Source organism: Aulonocara stuartgranti (assembly GCF_965226115.1).
Source record: "Aulonocara stuartgranti genome assembly, chromosome: 23".
NCBI classification, from domain to species: Eukaryota; Metazoa; Chordata; class Actinopteri; order Cichliformes; family Cichlidae; genus Aulonocara; species Aulonocara stuartgranti.
Window position 1 is genome coordinate 46,825,891 of NC_138958.1, and position 23,367 is coordinate 46,849,257.

The window sequence follows — 23,367 nt, forward strand, 5'->3', positions numbered from 1 at the left end:
ATAGAAGTTTTAAGGCAGTTAAACCCTCACTGCACACTTTCTACACTTTTCTCAGACAGGCATGAACATTTTCACACTTTTCTCTCTTGTTTAAACAAAGTTCAAACCTTCATAGAAAAATAAGTTCATTATTAAAGAGTGAAAGCAAAGTGTTTCTGAAACGTGTCAAATCAGCCTTTGCTGGCATTAAATGAGCTTCTGTGTGAGGAGCACTCGTCCATGGCCTGGGCTCCTCGCTGTCAGGTAAAGTTTCATAAAGCTTTTGAGTTTTTCTGCAGATAATGTTGGTGTCCAGCACGATGTTCTTTTTCCTGCGGTCACTGAGCCACAAAGCCAAAGCTGACTCCATCCTTACGATGTTCTTGTTGTGGACAGTTACAACCTTTTTGCCTCCTTGTTGAAACTATGATGGTCAGCATCTTCCTCTGCCTTTGGCTGCTACCACAGGTGCAAAACGTCTCGTCATCATTGTTGTTTGTTGGGACAAAACGTACAAACATACAGTGCAGCACTGCAGAGTCACACTGCTGTAAATTTGAACACATTCTGTACTGTACAGGAGACACGGCACGAGATTGGCTGACAATGGTCTACAGCCAATCAGGACGCAGAACACAACGCGCTGTACAAAACAAAAGCATGCAAAATTGCACAAAAAAGATCAGCGAAACAGCGAGGCCGCCAAAGGTGAACTGTGTTACAGCGAGGGACCAGCGTATATGTGGTTGTTGGGACGATAAATGTCTTTGAGCTTGTGTCAGAAGACGAGCTGCAGCTTTCTGGACCAGCTGCAGTCTTGCCAGGCAGGTCCCACTAACTCCAACATATAAGGAGTTACAATAATCCAGCTGGGACGTCATGAAAACGTGGATCGCCCGTTCAAGGTTTTTAAAAGATAGAAATGATCTCACCTTAGATAAAAGCCTCAGTTTGAAGAAAGACCGCTGTACAACTGAGCTCAGCTGTTTTTCAAATTGCCGTCAAATATAAGCCCCAAATGTAATAATGCGATTTAATAAAAGAGCTGAACCAGTCTAATAGAGCGCCCTTGATGCCGCCATGCTCCAATGGTGAGGTCAAGATGCTGTGGTCAAGGCAGCGGTCAGATCCAAAAGCACAGCGGAGTCTCCTGATCAGTGGCTGATAAAAGATCATTAAGAACTTTTCAAAGTGCAGTTTCAGTGCTGTGAAGAGCTTTAAAACCAGACTGAAACCTTTACAACAGATTGCAGCTGAACAAATATAATCTTTTACAAAATCTTCGACAGGAAGGGAAGCTTTGAAATAGGCCTGAAATTTGAGCGGACAGAGGATCCAGATCAGGTTTTTAGTACAGGCTGTACAACAGCATGTTTAAAACAGGCTGTACAACACCTGAACTAAGACTGCTGTTAAAAATCGCTAAGATGTCGGAACCAACAACCTTTAAAATCTTTTTAAACACGTGTTGGAACAACATCATTTGGACAAGATGATGTCTTTATAGCATCACATCGTTCCTCCACCTGATCAAACCACACAGGCTCAAACTGATCAAAAACAGCTGAGCAGGTGAATATTTTAGCCCCGGTGCGATCTCGGGCGAGAGTATCGATGATGGCCAAAGGGCAGCGTCCAGCTCTACGGCCGCTGAAGAGCAGACTCAACAGACGCGCGTGATGTGGATCCTACTGCTCTAAAATTGGAGCTTCTTCAATCCATTAAAGAGGACATTAGTACGCTGTTAAAAGAAGAAGTCAGAAATGCATTGAAAGAAGATTTTGACAATATAAGGGCTGACGTGCAAGGACTGAGAAATGAGATCGCTAACAGCATGGCGGCGACGTGCGGCGAAGTTGATGGAGTAAAGGTTACAGTGAAAGAAGCTGAGGATGGGTTGTCAATGTGGAGCGATGAGGTGACCACCCTGCAGTCTACAGTAGAGAGTATGAAGGAGGAGCTGTCTGACCTGAAGGATAAATGTGATGAAGGCAGGAAGCGGAGAGCTAACATCCACATCATAGGGATCCCAGAGGGCCTGGACTCGAGCTCCTCCACGGCCGTATCCGTGCTACTACGTGAAGTGCTGGGTATGGATAAAGACGTTATTGTCGACCGCTCACACAGGAGCCCTATCCTGAGAAAGCCAGCTGGTAACCCGCACGCCGTCATAGCCGAGCGTCACTACTACCAGGATTGTGTGGCTACGCCGTGCCAGGGCCCAAGCCCCGCTTGAGTTTAACGGACAACCTATTGCAATATTACGACTGGGCGATATGACCCAAAGTTCATATCTCGATATTCTTTAGCTGGATGGCGATATACGATATATATCTCGATATTTTTAAAGCCAGAAAGTTCGAACAAAAAGAGAGTTCTTAGTCAAAGCTGTGTCCCAAATCTCACACAGGCACATTTATTAACATACAGCGTAGATGTACATGAAACAATTACTCAGGAATAAATGATCAGCATTTATTAAATAATAATGCTCCATAAATAAAAGAAAACAATGTTGTGTTTGTGCATAACAAAAAGCTCACAATCGTGCAGTCAAAATGTAAACAGACGCTGAGCATAATAACAAGCAGCTGCTCTGTTCCCAGGTTCTACTGCGTGACTGACAGCCTGGAGTTTGAAACCCTCTTTGTAACCGTGTCTCTTACAGGTGCCATTTATGGTCCTTATACACACTCAATACAGTAATATTACGTTGAAGCAGAGTACGTATCACTCCGCGAGGCTCCTCGTAGCTGTAATGCTCCAACAATCCATCAAGCGGTGCGGCCTCGTAGCTGAGCAAAGTCGTACCAAAACATCTTTTGAAAGGTTTCTGAGCGCCGTGTAGCACATAAAATCGGTTCGAGGTCAGTAAGCACAACCAGAATTCATCCATAAGCCGCACTGTCGATTTATGAGAAAATTACAGGATTTTAAGTGCAGAAAATATAGTTTATGGTTTTCCTTTGATCTTAGCAAATATCTACGCCTCTAATTGGGACGACCACAGATTTTTCACTAATGTCTTTGCGCGGCTCCCCAATATGTCATCACACAATATCATCTTTGAGGGAGACCTAAACTGCTCATTATCTGCTATGGACCACAGTTCACACAAAAGTACACTTAGTCCAAAGTCAGCATGCGTCATTCAGAGCTTTCTTGATAATTATGGGCTGGCTGATGTATGGAGATTTCATAATCCTGCTTCACATCAATACTCTTTTTTTCTAATGTCCATAAAACATATATTTGTATAGAAAAACGTCTCCCTTTAGTTACAGAATGTGATTATAAGACTCTGGTGATTTCTCCTCTTGCTTTTTCAATGTGTATTCCTGATGCCTGCTCCAACTATCAGCCATGGAGATTCAACTCAGTGTTGTTAGCAGATGAAGAGTTTGTCAGTTACAAAAGGTCTCAAAGAGATTTTTTTTCTATCAATCAGACCCCAGAGATGTCATCATCAGTCATTTGGGAATCTCTAAAAGCATCTGAGAGGCCAAATAATTTCATTTTGTGCCAAACAAAGTGCAACACTGAAAGAACATCATCCATAAATATTGAGTAAGAACTGGACTCTCATACAGCGAGACTCAAATGCCTTTAAACATCAGCTTATCCTGCTGATCCAAGTCCAACACTGAGTTTGTAAAAACATGTTTGTCAATCATTTTGTTTGGTTTCTGAGGAAAATGATTCAATAAGTTGCTGCTAATACACAACATTTCATCATATTTCCTCATAACCCTCTTTTGTCTGACCATTTGATCCCATTTGAATTTGCAATAAAGGATCCACAGAGTTTGGTGACAATAATGACAGTAGATGTTTGTGTGAAAGTGCTGGAAGCAAATGAGTGTGTGATGTTCTTTCAGTGTTGCACTTTGTAGACGCTCCCTGAGCACTGGTCTCACAGCCAGCTGCACATAGAGACCAGTGTTGTTAGTCCAGGTCAGAAGATGACTTGTTGGAATGAAAATGAGCTTGTAGTTTGTCTGCTTTAATAATGTGACTGGAAAAAGGTGTTGGACTTCAAATATGTCTATTTCTGTCACACTTCACCTTTAAAAGTGAAGCCATGTGGTTCCTGGAAGGAAAAACACGACTTTTTCAAGTCTTTGTCCTGTTTTTATGAGAAATGTGCGACTTTAATGTGAAACATTCAGAGTTTTTTCTCTTGTTGTGTTTGTTTGAAGCTGCTTCCTGTTGGCTTCAGCTGTTTGGAGTTTCCATTTTCTAAACTTCTACATTCTGAACCTTCTTCAGCTCTGAACAGATGATGAAACACTGAATGATTTCAAGCACTTTGTCTAATAAACTTACATCTTTCATTCTTTATACAGATTGGAGAGCTGTGGTTTGTCAGAGATCAGCTGTGATTATCTGGCAGCAGCACTGAAGTCCAACCCCTCCCATCTGAGAGAGCTGGTCCTGAGCATCAACAACAAGCTGCAGGATCCAGGAGTGAAGCATCTGTGTGGTTTCCTGGAGAGTCCAGGATGTAAACTTGAAACTCTGAGGTCAGTCAGCATGTTTTATTTGTGCTGAGATGAATATGATGTGAAAGTTGTGCTGACACTAAACTGCAGACATCAGGCTGATATTATACTGATCCACACTGAGGATCTTCATGGTAAAGTCTGTTTTCTTCTTCTCTGGTTTAGTCCATTGACTGCAGCAGACCAATGTTCACATTTCAAACCTTCAAAGAAGAAGAAAAATCCTCCACTGGAAAATTCACTGTGAAACTCTCAAACTCTTCATTGCACCTTAAAGTCTGTGTGACACTGAAATCCAAAGCAAAATGTGCGTTTGCTTTACAGACAGCAGTCCAACACAAACATACACACATCATCCAAAACACAGTCCAACATCCAAATCTCCTCCACTGCCAGCATGAATGATGGGAAAGAGAAGGAGGAACACTCTGACATTCAGGGTTAGAATGAGTTTCATCAAGCAGACTGTGAAGATCAAAGCTGCATTAGAAAGCTTACATGAATGAATGAGTGGACAGAAGTGGACAGAGATCATCTGAAGCACTTCAAAGGCTTTAAATCAGCACATTTCTCTTTATTCTTTATCAACTCTGTTAGTTTCTCTCAGTTTTCTGTGGAATGAAGCTAACAGCAGGCTAATAAGATGCTGACCAATAGGTTTCTATTAAAGGTTGTAATTTGTATATGAAAAAGTGCTTTGGCTCAGCAGGGATCAGCTTACAGGTAGAATACAGCTGCTGGATGGGATTAGCATGTCATAGCTATCTACCAAACTGCTAACTGGGGGATTTCAGGCCATCTATGGATCATTTTTGCTAACTGTTTATTCAGCTTAGGCTCACAGGGCTGCAGCCTGTGCCCTAGCTGTCATAGGGCAAGAGGCGTGGTCCACCTGCACAGGTGAGCAGTCCATCACAGGGCCAACAGAGAGCGACAGAGAAGCACTCCCTCACATCCACACCTACAGCCAATGTAGAAGCACCAATGAACCTAAGCAGCATTTCATTGGACTGTGGGAGAACATCCAACCTCCACAGAAAGGCCCAGCTGACCAACAAGCTTCAACCTACAACCTTCTTGCTCTAAGGCACTAGTGCTAACCACTTTTGCCCATTTCAGCCCAAATCCTGCATCTTCCTGTTTCTGACTCCAGGCCAGCTCCACTAACACTTTCTCATCAGACACTGCCACCTAGTGGAGGAAGTCTTAGTTCCATTTGAAGCTTCAGATTACAGTTAGTTCCTTTACAAAGAGGTGGAGGTGGTGGGGCCACAGCACCATCATCACTGAGTGCCATAGGACACTTAACCTTTGTTTCCATATGCTGGGAACTTCCTGTTGTTCCAAGGAGGACTGGAAAATGTGTGAAAATCTCCCAGTCAGTTCCTCACAGCACACTTCAATCATTTCCCTCCCACAGCATCAGGACCAGGGCTTTTTCTCTCTTTGGTCCCACTAAGAGATTTCCACACAAACACCTCATCAGTGGGACTCTCAGAGCTACCAGCCCTTTGCTACAATCACAAAGCTCTTCATTGAAATCAATGATATCAAAGCTGGAATCAAATGAGTCCAAGTCTTCTGCTGATTCAGCATCACATTCATCTTTGCTCCTTGTTCTGCATCCCCACCATGGACTTCATTCCTTTCCAAGCCAGCCTTGAGTGTCCTTTATTCAGCTCATCCTCTGCTTTACTTTTACACCTGATTTTAGCTGCTTTATCTCTCTTTCAACAGGTTTCTGTGCCTCAATCTTTTTCTTCTCTCCCTCATAACAAGACAGCTTCTTCTGCCTGAGAACACGTTGGAGTGATTTACTAATCCAGGGCTGCTTATTGGGGAAAATACTTCCTGTTTCCAAAGTAATCCCCATTTTTCCCAGAAAGAAATGTCAGTAGAAATCGATGATCTAAGTGAGAACATGAGCCTTTAAAAAGTCCCAGTGGGTGCAGTCAAAGCAGTCCCTCAGTCCCAGTATAGAGTCTTTGGTCCAGACTGGAAGAACTGTGTGCCCAGTTTGAGCTCTCTTCAGTGCTGTGACCTGACAGAGCCAGAGGGGCCATCACATCACATTTAGAAGCTCCCCTGATGGAGCCACAACACATGTCCAATACTTAGTCTGTCTTGTTGGACCAACTGGAAGAAATGATTCAAGGACTTAGTCACAGAACAGAGATTCAAATCTCCAAAATCCAACTGGCTGCATCAGGACATATAGTCTGAAACTCTGCACAGTTTCCTGTTTGAAGCTGCTTCCTGTTGGCTTCAGCTGTTTGGAGTTTCCATTTTCTAAACTTCTACATTCTGAACCTTCTTCAGCTCTGAACAGATGATGAAACACTGAATGATTTCAAGCACTTTGTCTAATAAACTTACATCTTTCATTCTTTATACAGATTGATGAACTGTGGTTTGTCAAAGATCAGCTGTGATTATCTGGCAGCAGCACTGAAGTCCAACCCCTCCCATCTGAGAGAGCTGGACCTGTACTACAACAACCTGAAGGATCCAGATGTGAAGCAGCTGTCTGATCTTCAGCAGAGTCCAGACTACAGACTGGAGACTCTGAGGTCAGTAGAGTGATGGAGTGAGTGGGTGGTGCTGTCAGCAGTATTGTACTAAACACAGTCAGTATGAAACAAAGATCCAGTGTTTCCTGTAAAGCTGCAGCTTCTCAGTGAAGCTGTGAGAGGAGAACGGTGACAGGCTTCAGGATTGGACACAAACACTTCCTGTTTCTCACCTTTATGGTCACCATAGTAACGGCTGACACGCTCTGATCAAACACTGTCAACAGCCAATCAGCTCTCTGAACAAAGCAGCACGCAGACCAATGACTGCATTGATTTCCAAGTTTAAAGCAGTGAAGAACACAGTCTGTAGGTGAGGAAGAATTTAGTGAGAGCAGATGTTTGGATGGAATTCCTCCAGTTAACAGCTGGAACCGTCCATCTGGATTGTTGGGCTTGTTGTTGGGGTTCCTACAGAGCTCAGAGTGGACACACCAAGGTTCTTCTAATGAATGAAAGTCCAAACTCAAACTAGGAGGGAAAAACATTTTCAGCAACTTCAATAAAAATCCAAAGATTAGAAAAAGTGAAGCAACAATGAGTCCTAGTACAGTCCCAGCACTGACGTCCCTGCTGCTCTTTATACTGGATGTGCTGCATCACTGACTGACAGCTGATGAAGAGTCTCTGGAAACACTCGTTTATCTCCTCTGCTCTTCCTCCTTCTCTCTGCAGGTGGAGGTGATGATGGTAAACAGGACGGTGTGTGTGCTGAGAGAGGAGCAGCTGTGTCCTGATGATCCAGAGAGGTTGAAGCAGCAGCAGCTTGTGTGTAGAGACTGGGCCATGTTACTGGGAGGTGGAGAGGAGAGCTTCATCCAGCAGTGACTGACAGAGGAATGAAGTGCAGATGACTGTCAGTGCTGCAGAGTGAACTGCTCTGAGAACAGCTCCACTGTCAGACACAATGTAGAGTCCAGCATCAGCCCTGTGTGTCCCTCTGGATCTGACAGAGGATCATCAGTGTATCTGGACTGCTCTGCTTCTGCTCTGTCCTTCTACAGTCTCTGCACAGTCTCTGTCTCACTCTGGAAAGATTTTACAACTTGTTGTAATTACAGAACGTTAATATAATATTCAAACATGTGATCTTCTCTTTATTTCTGAATCTTTACCAAATAAAGAAAAACCAAACTAACAAACAGAAGCTGTCGTGTCCTTTTTCACCACATCTGTGAATCTTTTCTGTGTTTTTCCTCTTTTCCTCCTTCCTGCAGCTCCATCTTCATCATTCTGTGTCCAGTATATGTGAACACGTCCAAAGCATCTGACCCTCATGTTACCCGTTTGTGTGAGTTACGCCTGTCGTTGTGTTGTGGTGTATAAATAAGGGGCAGGAGACAGCGCTGGATCTCTGAGTTCTTTACTCTCAAATTCTGCAACATCTGCAATATCTAGAAATGCAAACCTGTGAGCTGTGTGTGTTGTGCGTCTGCTCGGCCACCTCTCCTCCGGCCGTGCTGGAAGCAGCTGTGCGTTTGACAGTTTTATCGACTCGACAATAATCGAACAAATTAAATGTTCAAAAATATCAACTTAAGCACTTCAAAGTCAACAAAAAGCTTAAAACAATGAAATAATATTTCACTGACAAAACAACAGCTCATAAGAACGATACACAAAATAATACAGAAACAAACAAATAAAAGTTATTAACCAGGATCCATGTTTTTGTCACAAACACTGAATCAGCTGATTCACTCTTTATGTTTCTGAGTTTGTTTTGTGATTATAGTTCTGGTTTCTGTTTCTGTGTCTTCACTGTGTCCCATGTCTCCTTACTTTGGACTCTGTGTTATATTTCCTGTTTTACTTTGACAGTCCTGTGTTACTGTTTCCTGTCTCGTGTGTGTAATTGGTCCCAGCTGTGTTTCCCTCCTGCCTCCCGTTCCCTGATTACTAAACTGCGTCCACGCCGCCGGCGCTCCTCTCCACAGCTGGATTCCAGGATTTCAGAGCATCCAGCTGTGGTGAGTGATGGAGACACTTTCTCTGCTCCCTCAGTAATCAGGACAGTTTATTGAACATCAGAGGACATAAAGGACTGTTTTTCACCTGCCCGTTCTGAACCTGGACATTAAAGACTGCTGGCTTCAAGGACATTAATCCCAGTGTCAGCCAGCCAATAACAGCCTGTGTTTTTCAGCTCTTTAGGAGTCAGAAATGAGAAAGACACAGACTGCTAACCGCTCCCTGCAGGAAATAAGCTCCGCCTCTTCCTTTCCTGTATATGAGTGATTCTGACATGAGACACAATGAGTTTCCTGTTTATTGTGACTTAAAGCGAGCAGCAAAGACACTAAACTGTGTGTTTCCAGCTGAAGCTGCTTTTTGTGTTGCTCCCACAATCCTGTCTGAAACAGTCAGTGAGGAAAACTCAATGTGACTTCAGAGTGTCAGAGGTAAGCGACTCATGTTGTAACTGACGTCAGACGCGGAGATTTTGGCGTAAAATTAAAGCGAACGGTAGTTTAGAATTGAACAAATTCCTTTAAGCTTCAGTATTACCAAATACACTTATCAATAGTCTTCTAACTAACAATATTTGTCTAAATCATCTCCAACACCCTGGAGAACAACGGGGAGAGTTTAGAGGCTCTCCAAGATTACATTGATCAGTGCTTCCAGGATCTTGTGATGAAGAAGGCTCAGAGTGCAAAACCTTCATCAAAACCCACCTGAAGCTGCTGGAGGACACGGTGAAGAACATCGCCTTTGATAGAGTGCATCGCATCGGCCCCATGCGGGCTGCGACCGGGAGACCACGTCCTACTGTGGCCAAGTTCGGTCACTTCAAACAAAAGGAACAGGTGAAAAGTCTCCGTGTCCATCGGTGTTTCTCCACGTCTCTCTTCCTTCTTCGTGTCATCTCTGTGTTTCCCTGCTGCCCTCATGTTTTCTGCTTTGTCTGTTAGTTTGTCCCAGTTTAGGTTGATGTTCACTTCTTCCCTCACCTTTGTTATTTTCACTGTAAATAAATCTCCACTCGCATCTCCACCGCCGTCTGCATCTTGGTCCTCATTCACTCCACCACACGACTGCTGCCCCAGCCGTGACAACGTTTGATGTTTCCTCTACATTTACCTTTAAAAATTATTTACTTTACCTTGTTTGGTATCATTTGGTATCAGATGGCCGACTTCTAAATGGCCACCATGGTCACCACCGAACTTGAGGAGTTTGCCCCCTCACATATACTAATGTGCCACAAACAGGACTTTAACATCACCAACCATTCCTATGTTATTACGGTGTATCCATATAACTGGCCCACCCTGTACAGTTATGCTTTCATGTTGACATACTGTATTAACACAATTCAGGGAGGATTCTAGGATCAGAGCTTCGGGGGGCTGAGCACCCAGAGAGCTGCCCAGCCAGCCAAGATACACTTTACTCGTCACAATGAGACTTCTTCCCCGTCTCTGTCTGTCCCTGCATCCTCCCTGTCCTCATCGTCTGTTGTCTTCGTCTCCTTTATCAGTCATCATAATTTTACCATCTCTGTGCAAGTCTGCAAATTTCTTTATTAAATCAAAAGATTCTTAAATCCATCAAGTCTCTCTGTGCCTGGGTCCTCGTCACAAAACATGACATCACTGTTTTGTACTTTTTAACAATTTAATCCCACATTTGTGAAAGAAAAGCAAAACACTTTTTTGAAAAGTCTGTAACAAAACCATCAATTCTGATCAAGGTTATTTAAATGCTGCCAAAGAAGAATGGATTGGAATAAAAAAAATACATATCCTAACCTTAATTACTGGAGGAGAATAATGAATGATGCTCATAGTGAGTAAGAAGTAAACTGAGTGCATATTTTGGACAGAGATTCACTTTTAATGTGTTTGTATAATATAATACAGATGCATAAAAACACTCCTGAAACAGAATAAATTATTACAAATAAATTATTACAAAATATTAAAAAATATTATGGATACTTTTGTTGTTAAAATGTTACCTCTCAACCAAGTTCTGCCTTTTATATTTTTAGTAGTAGTGTGTCACACAAACAGGAAATATTGTCAAAAAAAAGTAAGTAAGTGCTGAAGCACCCCAAAAATGAACCAAAGCACCCCAAAAATGAACCAATGCACCCCAAAAATGGGCTAAAATCGCCCCTGTTAACAAATAATAGCCCAACAGTCACTTTTATGCTTACTGTAGCTGTTAGCTAAAAACACTAATTTAGCCTAGTTTGCCCTGAATTCAGCTTTGACAGACATGATCGACTGTTTCCAGTAGAATTCCTCGTTGTCATCTTGTTCCCTCTCAGAGCCCCGTATGCTTGCAGAGACCCCTACAGTAGGGAAATGTGCCAAAGAACGTCCAAAACATTGCATTTTAGGTTTATTTATGCCTTACACACAATCCCAACTCTTTAGCTAACTTAACAACTTTGGCTAAAGTCTATAGTTAGTCTTACTCGTTTGTACAACATTTCTGGATCGCCACTGTTTGAAATGATATGACATATGACTCTCTTTTTTTTTTTTTACTTATGTAACCCGGATCCAACATTGAGCCATATTCTTCCCACAACGAGTGCAGTTACGCAGTTAGCTTAATCGGGATTGATGGTACAGGGCATTGAGTCTAAATTTAGTCTCCCCAAGAACATTCCTCTCCTTTCTGTTGCTGTGGGGCGAAGCTGAGGTTTTCAGATCCACCACGGTCACACGCACAGGATGGGAGGCACTGGAGCTTAAATGCACTCCTATGTCACACTCCTTCCTTTCCCCCTACACCACACTCTCAGTTTCCTTTTTTTCCTCTCTGTCTGTTTATCTCTCGATGCACTGGGATTTTGTGGATCACTTACTCCCCCGAGGAAACAGGATTCCGTGTCGAGACATCCAATTTCTCAAATCCATTCTTATGCGGATCAGCTGAAATATAATGTGCAAATCAAACTGGATCATTATTACAGGAAACTTTTAATTTTCAGAATTTATCATCTGATCATGAAAATGGGCAAAACCAATACTGTCTTTAATGTGGGAATATCACACTGCAGAGCTAGTAGCACTCTGGGGAGCTGTTCTTCATTTCTTTTTCACTTGCTCCTGTGCCTCTGTAAAAATTGTGAAAATAAAAAAAAGACACTGGAAGAACCTTCAGGCAAGCCATTAATATTTTGTCACAATTTGCTTTTCAGTGCAAAAACAGAAGCAAAAGCCATCTCATTTACCATAAACATTTTACATTAAAAATCTGCCTCAGGTCTGTAGATTTAACTCATTTGCGTCGGTATAGTGTCACCAAACGATCAGCAAACCTTAAATCAAATGCTTAAACCAAAATGATTTTGTAGAGCTTGTCACGGGTCCACAGGATGTAGACTCACGCTGGGTGTAGTACAAATAATGCATTTTTGAGTTGTGATGGGTGAAGCCTTGTTACATTTCTGCATCTCTCATTTTCATGTATCAATATTTTGGAATATCTCAGTGGATCTGAAAAGACTGGATAGCTCAGCTGATACAGGGGGATTGATGATAGCTGCTGAGTTCACACGCTACTGTTCTCTCTGCCTTGTTTGAGTAAACCTGAATATGAATGCTTACTGGTAGGCCAAATGCTAAGGTTTTAAAAAGCTGCATAAAATATCACCAACGGCAGCCACTGGAAGGGCCAAACCAATTTAAATATGAGAATTAAATATGTGAAGATTTTTCTTGTTTGCCTGCCTTTTTTATACCTTGAACCTGTCTGTGTAACTTTAACTGGCCTTGAGCTGCAGTCCCTGTAAGGTAATAAACTGCTGAGTGGAATCAAATGTCAGGAACATACAGGTAATGCTGGGAGGGCCCCCCTCCCAAAAATGCAAGCAATCAGTTGCAAAGAGGCTTCACGTACTTTTTTTTTTTTTTTTTTCTTTTTGTCCCGTTTGGATCTATAGCCATCAGAATTGTTGTCTTAAGGCCAAGAAAGATGCCAAGCGGATTTATTTTACCAAGTGGATCATCATGGCCTTGCCATATTGGTCCATTTGATTGACCTTTATTATAATTATGAATTTATTTTATTTTCAGTTGCTAAAAACGGGACAGACATGACTGTGGGATAGGACAGGGAGAAAGAATGAAAGAAAGAGAGGGAGAGAAAGAAAACCAAAGGGGAGAAGAGATGGTGAGAAGGGGGGGAAGAAAAAACAAACAAAACACCTGGGTCACCTGTATGGAGAAAAAAAAACAGAAGAGAAAGCAAACAACAAAGAGCAACATAATAAAAAAAACAGCACCCTCACAATAAACTAGCTAGCAGTAGATATCAATAGTTACTAAATAATAAACAATATTGTGCAGCACGCAAGATAGACAGCGCACAATGTGCTTTGAGGCAGCAGCCAAGAAAGCTGTAGTCCGCGTCTGTGAATACCCTTGTGTACACCTGTGTGCACACCTGTGTGGATCAGCATGCTTGCATTCCAAAGGTTTCTCCATGTAATGATCTGCTAGGGAGTGTGGGGGGGCCACAGCCCCGTCCTCCATGGTATGAAGCAGGTATGGAGGAGATCAAAACTCCAGACATCCAGAGGCCCCCAGAACACAAGAGACCAAGGAAGACCCACAGAGGGGCAGCCGCGCCACTGTCCCAGTAAGAGCTGAGGAGAGTCCCAGATGAGGGCTCACTCAGCAGCCGCAGAGCAGAAGCCAGGGGGAGTTGCAGTGACGCGCCCGTGAGCTCCGCCGGCAGCCAGCTGCGCCTGAGTGACCGAGCCCCAGGCCGAGAGGCCGGGGGCACCCCACCTCCGAAGTGGCCCGAGCGAGCCCCAGGCTCCAGGCCCCGATAAGCGGCCGCCAAGGAGTGAGCCGGTGTGTACCCGGACACCCACCCCCAGACACAAAGAACCACCAACGCACCGACACCTGAGGGAGTCCGCCACTGGCAGGGGAAGTGGTGGTGGGTGGAGATAGGCCTCCAAACCTTGGAGGGCCTGAGATGTCCCCAGAGAGGTGGCGTCTGATACCCAACCTGACATATAGACACAGACATACAGGCACACACAGATACAAACATCCATTCCCACCCTCATGCTCTCATATGCACTTACTCCACACTCAACCAACGTGGAGACAGACATAAAGAGACGCTGTACACACGATCACACTCCCCAAGCGTACTCTACGAACCGGGTCTAGGTACCCTTGCCCCTGGAGGGGGGAACTGCACCCAGATCCAGATTGTGTTACCCTTTTCCTTGCAGTGGGGAGAGGCAGACCGCCCCGACTCCGCAGCAGCAGGGAGGCCCCACACCCCAGACCGCAGTCGGACGGCCAACTCCTCCTCCTAGCCCCCCCCCCGCTCCAGCAGGCCGCAGAGAACGGGGGTGAGAGAAGACTCCAAACGACATATGACTCTCACTGAAACAGCAAACTTTGTAGAAAACACAACACTTCTGATTCTCTATCTAGCTGTTTGGTCACAGCTGTAGATTACATTATAAGTGGTTGTTCACTCTTGTCAATAATTACATTTCTAAATTCTATTTGTGCAGTTACATGTAAACAAAGTCCAATATTGTATCTAAATGATTGTGTTATGGTGGGACAGTTTCCAATTTTGTTGTATTATTGCACTAGGTATGACTGTGCAAGAGTTATCTTATCTTCCTTGCTTGCACCACACTCTTTGCAGAAATGGTGCACAGCAGCACTGCATCATGTTATTGTGTTGTATAATATACCAGAACTAATACAAAGCAATATCCATGTACACTATAGGTCCATGCCAATGTGCCCAAATGGGACCTCCATAAATGGTAAGGGGCGCAAAGGCACTTTAAGACCAGTGGGCACACCGTCGGTGCACATCCGCTCGGATGCTTTTTTCTATTCATTTATTTCCCTGTTTATTTATCGATGCACAAAAGCAATTATCTCAGAGACACCATCCTCTTAACAGAGACTCAAATCAGGAACCTGCAGATTATTAGTCAGCAGCTTTAACTTCCTGTCTTTGTCTCACTAAACCTTCCACGTGGAAACTTGAGCTGCCCACTCAAGCACAGTAGGCTTTAACTGGCTCTGCTCAAGTCACTTCAGTATCTGAGAAACTGTCTCGATGCATGCCAAAGAACACTTTGACAATACGCTTGTGTTGAGTCAAATCCACCACAAGCATATTCTATGGCAGTTTAATTCCACTCCACATAAAAATAGTCACGTATTATTTCCCCCCACCACACTTCCTGCCAGTAGCTGGTGCCCCCACCCACAGTGCATTAGTGGTTCTCTGTGTTTAGTGGCTCACTCTGGGCGGCTGCTCGGTGGGGCCCGGCCCCCTGGCTCTGTTGGGCCTGTGCTGCGGGTGGGGTGCCCTCAGGTCTCGGCCCTCTGGGCCCATTTACTGCTCAGTAACATTTAATATCTATTATTTACTACTACTTACTAGCCTACTTACTGCATATTATTGGTTGTTGCTGTGGGTTCCCCACTGTGTTGGTTTTTCCTTGTGTTTTTCAGCAGATGATGAAATAGATTTTCAGTATTTTTTCTCTCTTCCTCTCCATCTATTTCTCTTCTTCTCTATTTTTCCCTCTTCTTCTGTTAACTTTCTCCCCAGCTTATCTTTTTTCTTCTTTCCTGACCCCCGTTCTGATTCTAATGACTCAAAATAAAGTAAAATCATCATCAAATATGACTATCAAGTGGACCAGTATAGCAAAAACCATAATGGTGGCAGAGGCCACAGAGCCAAGTGGCAGGATTTTCAACGTTCAAACCAGATAAAAAACAGAAATTAAATGGTGTTAAAAGCCATGAATTAAGGCAATTCATTCACAACATCATTACAAGTTTTACTGGACGTTAATATTTTTCTCTTTTTTCAGTGCAAAACAAACTAACAGTACACATGATGCTGGCAAGTTAAAATGTCAGTGTCTTTTATAGATAGCATGTCTAGCATCATAGTTTTATAGATCACGTAGTCAGGGTAAAAACTCCATCTCTGATTATTATTGTACATGACTGTGACATGCAGTGGCCTCAGCATCATGATGAAGGCGACCGGAGGAGATAGTTTGGTAGACATCGATGTTTTGCCGATGAAGGCTCATGTAGCGGTCCTCTTTGTCCTAAACAACAATTTACACTGTCATTTACATTTAATTAAAGTGCAGCTTAAAAACAGACATAATGCACTGCAGCCTCGGCACAATTAAGTGTAAAACAGAACTATGGAAAACTCACAAACATCTGGCGAGTTTCAGATCCTGTTAAGTTAGTTAGACCTGATCTGTTTTCTCTGTTAGGATAAAAACATCAGAGGTCATGGGGTGAAAAATACCTCAAAAACAAGACTAGCTATGTCTACAACTAATGTGTGGTGTTTTAAAAGAACCTATGAGATACTTTGAACACCACAGTGGCTGCTGTATGCAGTAATGTGCTCAAGTGATTTCAAAGGGTCATTTCATGAGTTTAAGTGCGTCAGTAAAAGTTTTCACCTGCGAGGATTTCTCCTCAGGCTGTAACCACAGGTTATCACTGAAGGAAATTGCCATCCCGGGTTTCCTCCGTGGCGTGAGCGATAAGCAGAGTTTTGTCCTTTCCTTCTAAGATTCCTAATTATTTAAAGTAACACTCAGGTATGCCGTTCAGCTGGGTTAGTTACAGCGCCGGGAGCAGCTTGGGAGAACAAGGAAACACAGACTGCTTCAGGTTGTCTTCCCAAATCAACTCAAAGGTTTATTTGATACACAGCAGTTTATATAGAGAAAAAAAAGGTTCGTGTGTCAGCTTTCCCAGTTCAAACCGGTACAGACTAAATAAGGAAACGTCTTCCTGCCTTCTGAGCAAAGTATCCCTTGTGTAGTTTATCAGTTCAGCTATAATTTATGATCATCCCAGCAAAATACACTCCTAGACATAAAATACAGAGTTCTTTCATTAGTGAATTCTGAAACAAACCACCTAGCCTTTAACGAGCCTTTTCCAGGAGATAAAGAAAAAGGGAGGATGGGAGTAAGGAAGTGGTCTCATCTCTGTGGTGTTTTCGACCTTGGGGTACCAGCTTGTGAGTCTTACACCTTAATTCTTGGGTCACAGAGAAAGAGAAAAACAACTAGTAGATGGGCCTTATTGAGTCCTTTTCTGTATAATATCACAATAAAACAATATCCTGTAAATGCTACTATGGTATCAAAATATCATAACAGTTCTCCCCTTTTATCATGAAATGATAACATAGTATAAAGACAGAATGTAATAACATAATATAAAGATAAATCATAAATGTGAAACAAATCATAAATGTAACTAGTCCTTTGAGGAAGCTTAATATCAAAATTTTAAAAAGAAGAAAAGAAAAAGAAGAAAACGTCATTCTTTTCTTAGACAATCGAGTAATTTACAATCTAATGCTCAATACATATATCAGGATCATCATCGATGACATCTGACACAGAATCTGGGTCAATTTGTGCCAATTGCAAATACATTGAAGTAGCTGTACTAGTAGCTATACGGGTTATCATTGAACGTACACAGGGTACCACACAACAGACAATAATCATCAAAAACATGCTGCAACGGTTACAAAGGCTACAATTAGTTCCTTCCATCTCCCAAACGTGTCCTGTAGCCACTTATGTAGCCACTGACCGTGACCTGTATTGGCAATTAGTTCTATCTGCAATGCTTCAAGTTTATTCATAGCTTGTGTGAATGAACCGTTAGGAGCGGTATTATTGGGAATGAAAGTACAGCATACATCAACGGTTACTAAACCACAGGTACCGGTCCAATTAACAGGTAAAGCTAATCTAAGGGTATTATTGCACAACCAATAAGCATGTGGGATTGGTCTGGTCAGGCGCGTGACCATGTGTGATTTAACTAACTCCCCCCAGTCAGTATCATTTAAGACACCCTCTGGGGGAACAATGATCGATTCTCCGCTCGAACTTGAACTGTGTGTGTGTTCCTCCAGATATGATACAACTTCAGCCATAGAGACAGCTAGCCATGTCTCATTACAGCGTGCACCTGGGGAGTCAGAGAAGAATGTGTAGTTATCCTTTGTATAATCTATGTGTGTGTCTGGGCCAGTTAACTTTAGTCTGCGCAGACATATCATACTAGTATTAAAATGGAGAGGGATCTGTCCTAAGGGCAGTGAGGGCTTTAACCTATTCTTAGGGCGTTTCATTGGGGCGCAGGTCCCTGCGGTGTCATTAGATAACTTCAATAATTCGCCTAATGGAGTCTCAGGGTTAGTTGGTGTGTGTGTGTGTCTAAGTAGGCAGTCGAGAGGGCTCAGAGTCAACTGTAAAGTGTCTTTAAAGAGAGCATTATCTCCGCCGATTTTCTCTAGTCCCTCAGTGAGGGGGAAACCGGATATGGGGTATCCTACTATTATCTGTTCTGGATTAGCCTTTGAACAGACATAACAGTTACTGTTTCCTAAATCACGAGCGGCTGTTCTGGCATTTTCATACCAGGCGTTAGCTCCTGTTCTAGAGGGCGCATAAGATGGTTTATTAGTGGCGTCTATGTTGCTATTTACTGATTTTAGGGAACGTAATGAGTCCATTAAGTAGGTGTCTTGCAAAATGGAGCATGAGGTATAGTCAGCAAAATATGACCTGCAGAAATGTGAACATGGTTGCAGTCTACAATACAAAATAGCAAAGAGAAATCCTAAGGTTAATGCGATAGATATGATAAATAACCTAAATATATAAGAAAGACAGTTCTTCAGTCGTCTCCTGGCCTGGTCCCAGGTTCGAGAGACACAGAATAAGCGTCGTATGATGACAATGGGCATTTCATTTTCTCCATTATCAGGATGAAATGAGTCTGGCTTTATCAGGTTAGACATCATGTGGTACTTTTGGCTTTCTGTTCCTGCTGGATGTTTGAGTACCTTGTTGTTGTTCTTTCAGACGTTGTGTGTTAATCAGTGATTGTGTGTGTGCACTGGATCCGGGCGCTGGCTCGCCTGAGATGTCATCTACCCGTGTGTGTTTATTTGCTCTAGTTCCGGGCGCTGGCTCGCCGGAGATGTCGTCTGCTTGATCCGACGCCTGAGATGGTCCGATTGGGCTGGTCTTAACCCTGCTGGCATGAATCCACTGAGGTTGTCCGTCTGTGAGGATGCTGGTTCTTCGTCACTGCCAGTACAGTCTGGGGCTGGAACACGCGCGGCCTCCCAGAGAGTCCTTGGTTTTAGTGGCTTCTCCAACATGCGTCTCCTTGTCTCCACTGGTGGAACTGTGGAGGGGAAAAGCTGAGAGAGACAAACTTTCTGATAGTTATTATTCAGTGTTTCTACCAGGTTGTGAACATCAGTGGACAATGCAATATACATCACCTTCTACTAGCGGTGCCCCTCTGGAAGCTGACCATGGTGTTGGAAATAGTCTTATTTCAAATGGAAATAATTTGGTTACTGCAGATTGAGTCATTCTAATCTCACACAGGACTTGAGTAAGTAATTTGACCCAGGTCATTAAAGTTTTAGCACACTTTTGAATTACTTCTAATGTGAATGAAGATCCTCTATCACTGTTAATCTGGTGAGGTATTCCGAATCTGGGTATTATTTCATTGCACAACTTTTGACAGACTACTTCTGCAGTTTCTTTTGAGGTTGGATAAGCTTCTATTCATTTACTAAATTGATCCACTATTACCAGTAAGTACTTGATGCTTCCTTGCGCTGGCATATGTGTAAAATCAATTTGTAATGTATGAAATGGGAAATCTGGTTGTAGTAAATGCTGATGTTTTGCTTTTGATTTTCCTACATTAGTTCGTGCACATGTTAGACAGGTTGCTAATATGCTTTTTACTGCATGTGATGTTTTCTCAATTACAAATCTTAATTTTATTGCCCCTATTACCCCTCTTTGTCCGACATGACTCACACAGTGAAAATGTCGGGCAAGGACTGGCATCAGGGAATATGGGAGGGCAATCAAACCCTTAAGATTTTGTATAAGCCATGTCTGTCATCTAAGGTACAGTCATTATTCTCCCAATAGGTGTAATCACATGCAGAGGCTTGCTCTTGTATAAATTTTAAATCAACATTTGTTTCTAAATAGTCTGGGAGTGTAACAAGTGGCAGCTGTAGGGGCACAGATAATACTTCCTGTGGAGGTGGGAGCTGTGATGCAGCTGCAGCCTTGGCTGTCACGTCTGCTAAGGCATTACCTGTTGCTTCGTCTGTGTCAGCTGTACTGTGTCCTTTCGTTTTTACAACTGCAACGGCCGATGGCAGCTGTATAGCCTGAAAAAGTCTTTTAACAAAATCACAATTTAGCAATTTATTTTCCATCAGCAGATCTAAATCCTCTCTGTCTCCACAATGTACCAAAGTCATGCACAACGCCAAATGCATAGCGGCTGTCTGTGTAAATTGTCACATGCTTATCCAAATGGAGCTCACAGGCGCGTATTAAAGCCATGAGCTCTGCTTTTTGTGCTGAGTGAAATGGTAATGAGTGAGCCTCTAGTATGATGTCAGGCACTGTTACCACTGAATAGCCACAAAGAAATGAGTTGTCACTCGGCCTTGAACAGGACCCGTCCACATAAACCGTGGCTGAGTCTGGGATAGGTGTTTGCTCTAAATCTGGACGTGGTGCTGTGGATTCCTGTATACGTGTCATGCAGTCATGAACGTCAAGCCTGTCTGAGCCATCCTGTCGGTCAGAAGAACACAGCATAGGATCAATAAATGTGCTGGCGAATCAGGTGTGCTGCTCGCTTTTATGGTGAGATTTGCATGTGTTGTGTAGTTATGTTTGCTATAATGGTCGTGACCTGGTGATTGGTGTGTAGAATAGTGTCATGTGAGAGTGTGAGCTTCTCGCAGTCCCTTATCATGATAGAGCAAGCTGCTACTGCCCTCAGGCAGGCCGGCATTCCTGAACAATTCAGGCAGCACCTTTGAGTGGCGGAGGTCAGCACTCCCTGTAATGCATTGAAAGAGGCAGTCATTTCTGTGGACCACAGTATTCGAGGAGGCTTGTCTTTTTTTACAACAGTCACGCAGAATGTGGTCATGAAAAGAACAGTCTGGTATCCACTGTCTGCAATAGTTCACCATGCCCAGGAAGGACAACATTTCCTTCTGTGTAGTGGGACGAGGGACAGAGGTCACAGCTTTGACCCTGTCTGCAGTCATGGAACGTTTTCGTGAGACAGTTTGAATCTCAAATATTCAACACAAGTCTGACAGTACTGCATTTTCTTTGCATATGCTTTGTGGCCAGTCTTTTGGAGGTGCTTGAGAAGCATGTGTGTAGCAGTTTGACACAGTTTTTCACTTTCAGCACAGAGGAGGAGGTCATCCACATGTGGATCAGGGTGCAGCCCTGGAGGAGTGAAGCACCATTGAGAAAGCAGCAGAGCTGTCTATCATGCCTTGGGGCAAACGAGTCCAAGTGTACTGCTTATTTCTATGTGTGAATGCAAATAACGGCTGTGTGTCTCACTGAGAAAAAGGAGCGGAGCATAAATCCACCACGGTAAAGTGTGTATGCAATGCATGTCAATATGCTGTGAACATCTGAAACGAGAGGTGGCAGAGGAATGTTGACTGCATTAATTTGCCTTAAGTCTTGTATGAAACGCCATACGCCAGGTTTGTTAGGCTTTGGCACAGGATTGACAGGAGTGTGGGCTTTATTGCTCCTGTAGTCAATAAATCTCCTATCATGACATCTAGGGCTGCGGCTTTTTCGGCAGAAATGGGATGTTGCTTGACATATACTGGCTTGTTGTGTTTTAATAGGTGTACGTGATAAAGTCAATAAATCATATATCATTCTCACTTTTTGACCATAATGTCATATTCTGGTATTCAGCTGGCAATGTAACTGCAGAAATAGTACAGTGGATAGGGTAGGTTAGATCTATGTGACGACATGGTGTAGTTATGTCATAAACTATGTCTGAGTTATGTGACAAAATCACTGTTTGACCTTCACTTGTGTGAGCAGTTATCATGTTGTTGAACAGTGTGAGAGAAACAAAAGTGTGGCTCCCAGTCATGGGATTACCTGGTAGTGGCGTCTGTACACGTTTTTTTGGCACAGTGTGTGACATAGAGTACCGGACAAAAAGGATGTTGAGTTCATTCTCTGCTGAGGGTCCAGCTGACACAGAGGATGTTCCTTCTCCATCATGTCGGTACATAGGGCAGAGAAAACATAAGCTGTTATCAGTGTCAGCAAACATTTCACCCTTTGTGTTAAATTAAATACACAAATTCATTTTTGCTTTGGGTGTCTGCGGCTGCTGGAAAACTGAGCTAAATTTGCACCTCTAGCTTGTCCAACAGTGCATAAAGCGTTTTATGAATACTAGGATAGATTCATCAGGCTTCTGTTTACACATAGTTACTGCATTTAAGTCAATTTTGTCTCTGGACATTGTTAGCAGGAATTTCTTTAGATTCTTAAAGAAATCGGCGACTTTGTCATTATTTACCCACAAAAACTCTGCAGTTGTGGATGCTTTATCATGCTTTGGATCTAATTCACCTATCTCTCTCTATGTTCTGCTAATTCTTCCTCGCGGCGTATATATTGTTTTTCCTGATCTTGTTCAATTAGGTGGCTGAGATCCGTTGCATATGATTCAGGTTTTTTTTTTTTTTTTTTTCGTCGCTTTCTTTTGAGCTGGTTGGATCAGAATGCTGACATTGTTTGCGTGCAGCTGCGGCAGCAACTATTAATTCGGTCTCATCTTCGTAAGGCGGCGGGGCTGTAGGCTGAATGGCTGAGCATGCAAGACTAGCTTTTCCCGCAGTAGATTTATTTTCTTTGCTAGAGCCTGCACTAGTTTTATTTGATGTTAAAGCATCTACACCTGGTTCCGGTCCCTTTTTCCGTAGTGGTAACATTTGATGTATCACGTCGCGGCATTCTATCATATATTTTCTACAGGACTTTTTAAGCAGACTACTTTTCTTATCACAAATGATATTCAACATTTCTACTGACCTGTTTTCTGGCGATAATCGTTCGGGATAAGGCTCCGGAAATAAATTAGAATGCATTGAACTTCTTAAGTTGTAAACAAAGTCAGTCACATAAGCACTCCCGCATGTTCTGGATACGTGATCATGGACGTCTTCACCGATTCGCGGACGTAGGTTACACGTAACCGGAAATGGGAGTTGTACTGAGCCGTTATTTGAGACTTTATTTTGTATTTTATTAATTTTTGGTTTTACAGGTATTTTAGATTTTTTATCGGACCTGTCTGTGGTCTTTGAATTATTCTGACCCATGTTCAGTGATTTCCAGAGGGGTTTACACGCTAGGAGGATTTAGGTTAGTATTTTCGCTG

At 42.9% G+C, this 23,367-nt stretch overlaps 1 protein-coding gene across 1 annotated transcript in view; it reads left to right on the plus strand.

Annotated features, from left to right (window-relative positions):
- The window catches only part of LOC309701530 (NACHT, LRR and PYD domains-containing protein 12-like), a 121,404-nt gene that overhangs the window by 33,634 nt on the left and 64,403 nt on the right, over positions 1-23,367 (plus strand). Inside the window, exons 10-11 of the mRNA XM_082525782.1 lie at positions 4,326-4,502; positions 6,878-7,051. Coding sequence (XP_082381908.1) covers positions 4,326-4,502; positions 6,878-7,051 — 351 coding nt within the window. The remainder of the gene's footprint in view (positions 1-4,325; positions 4,503-6,877; positions 7,052-23,367) is intronic.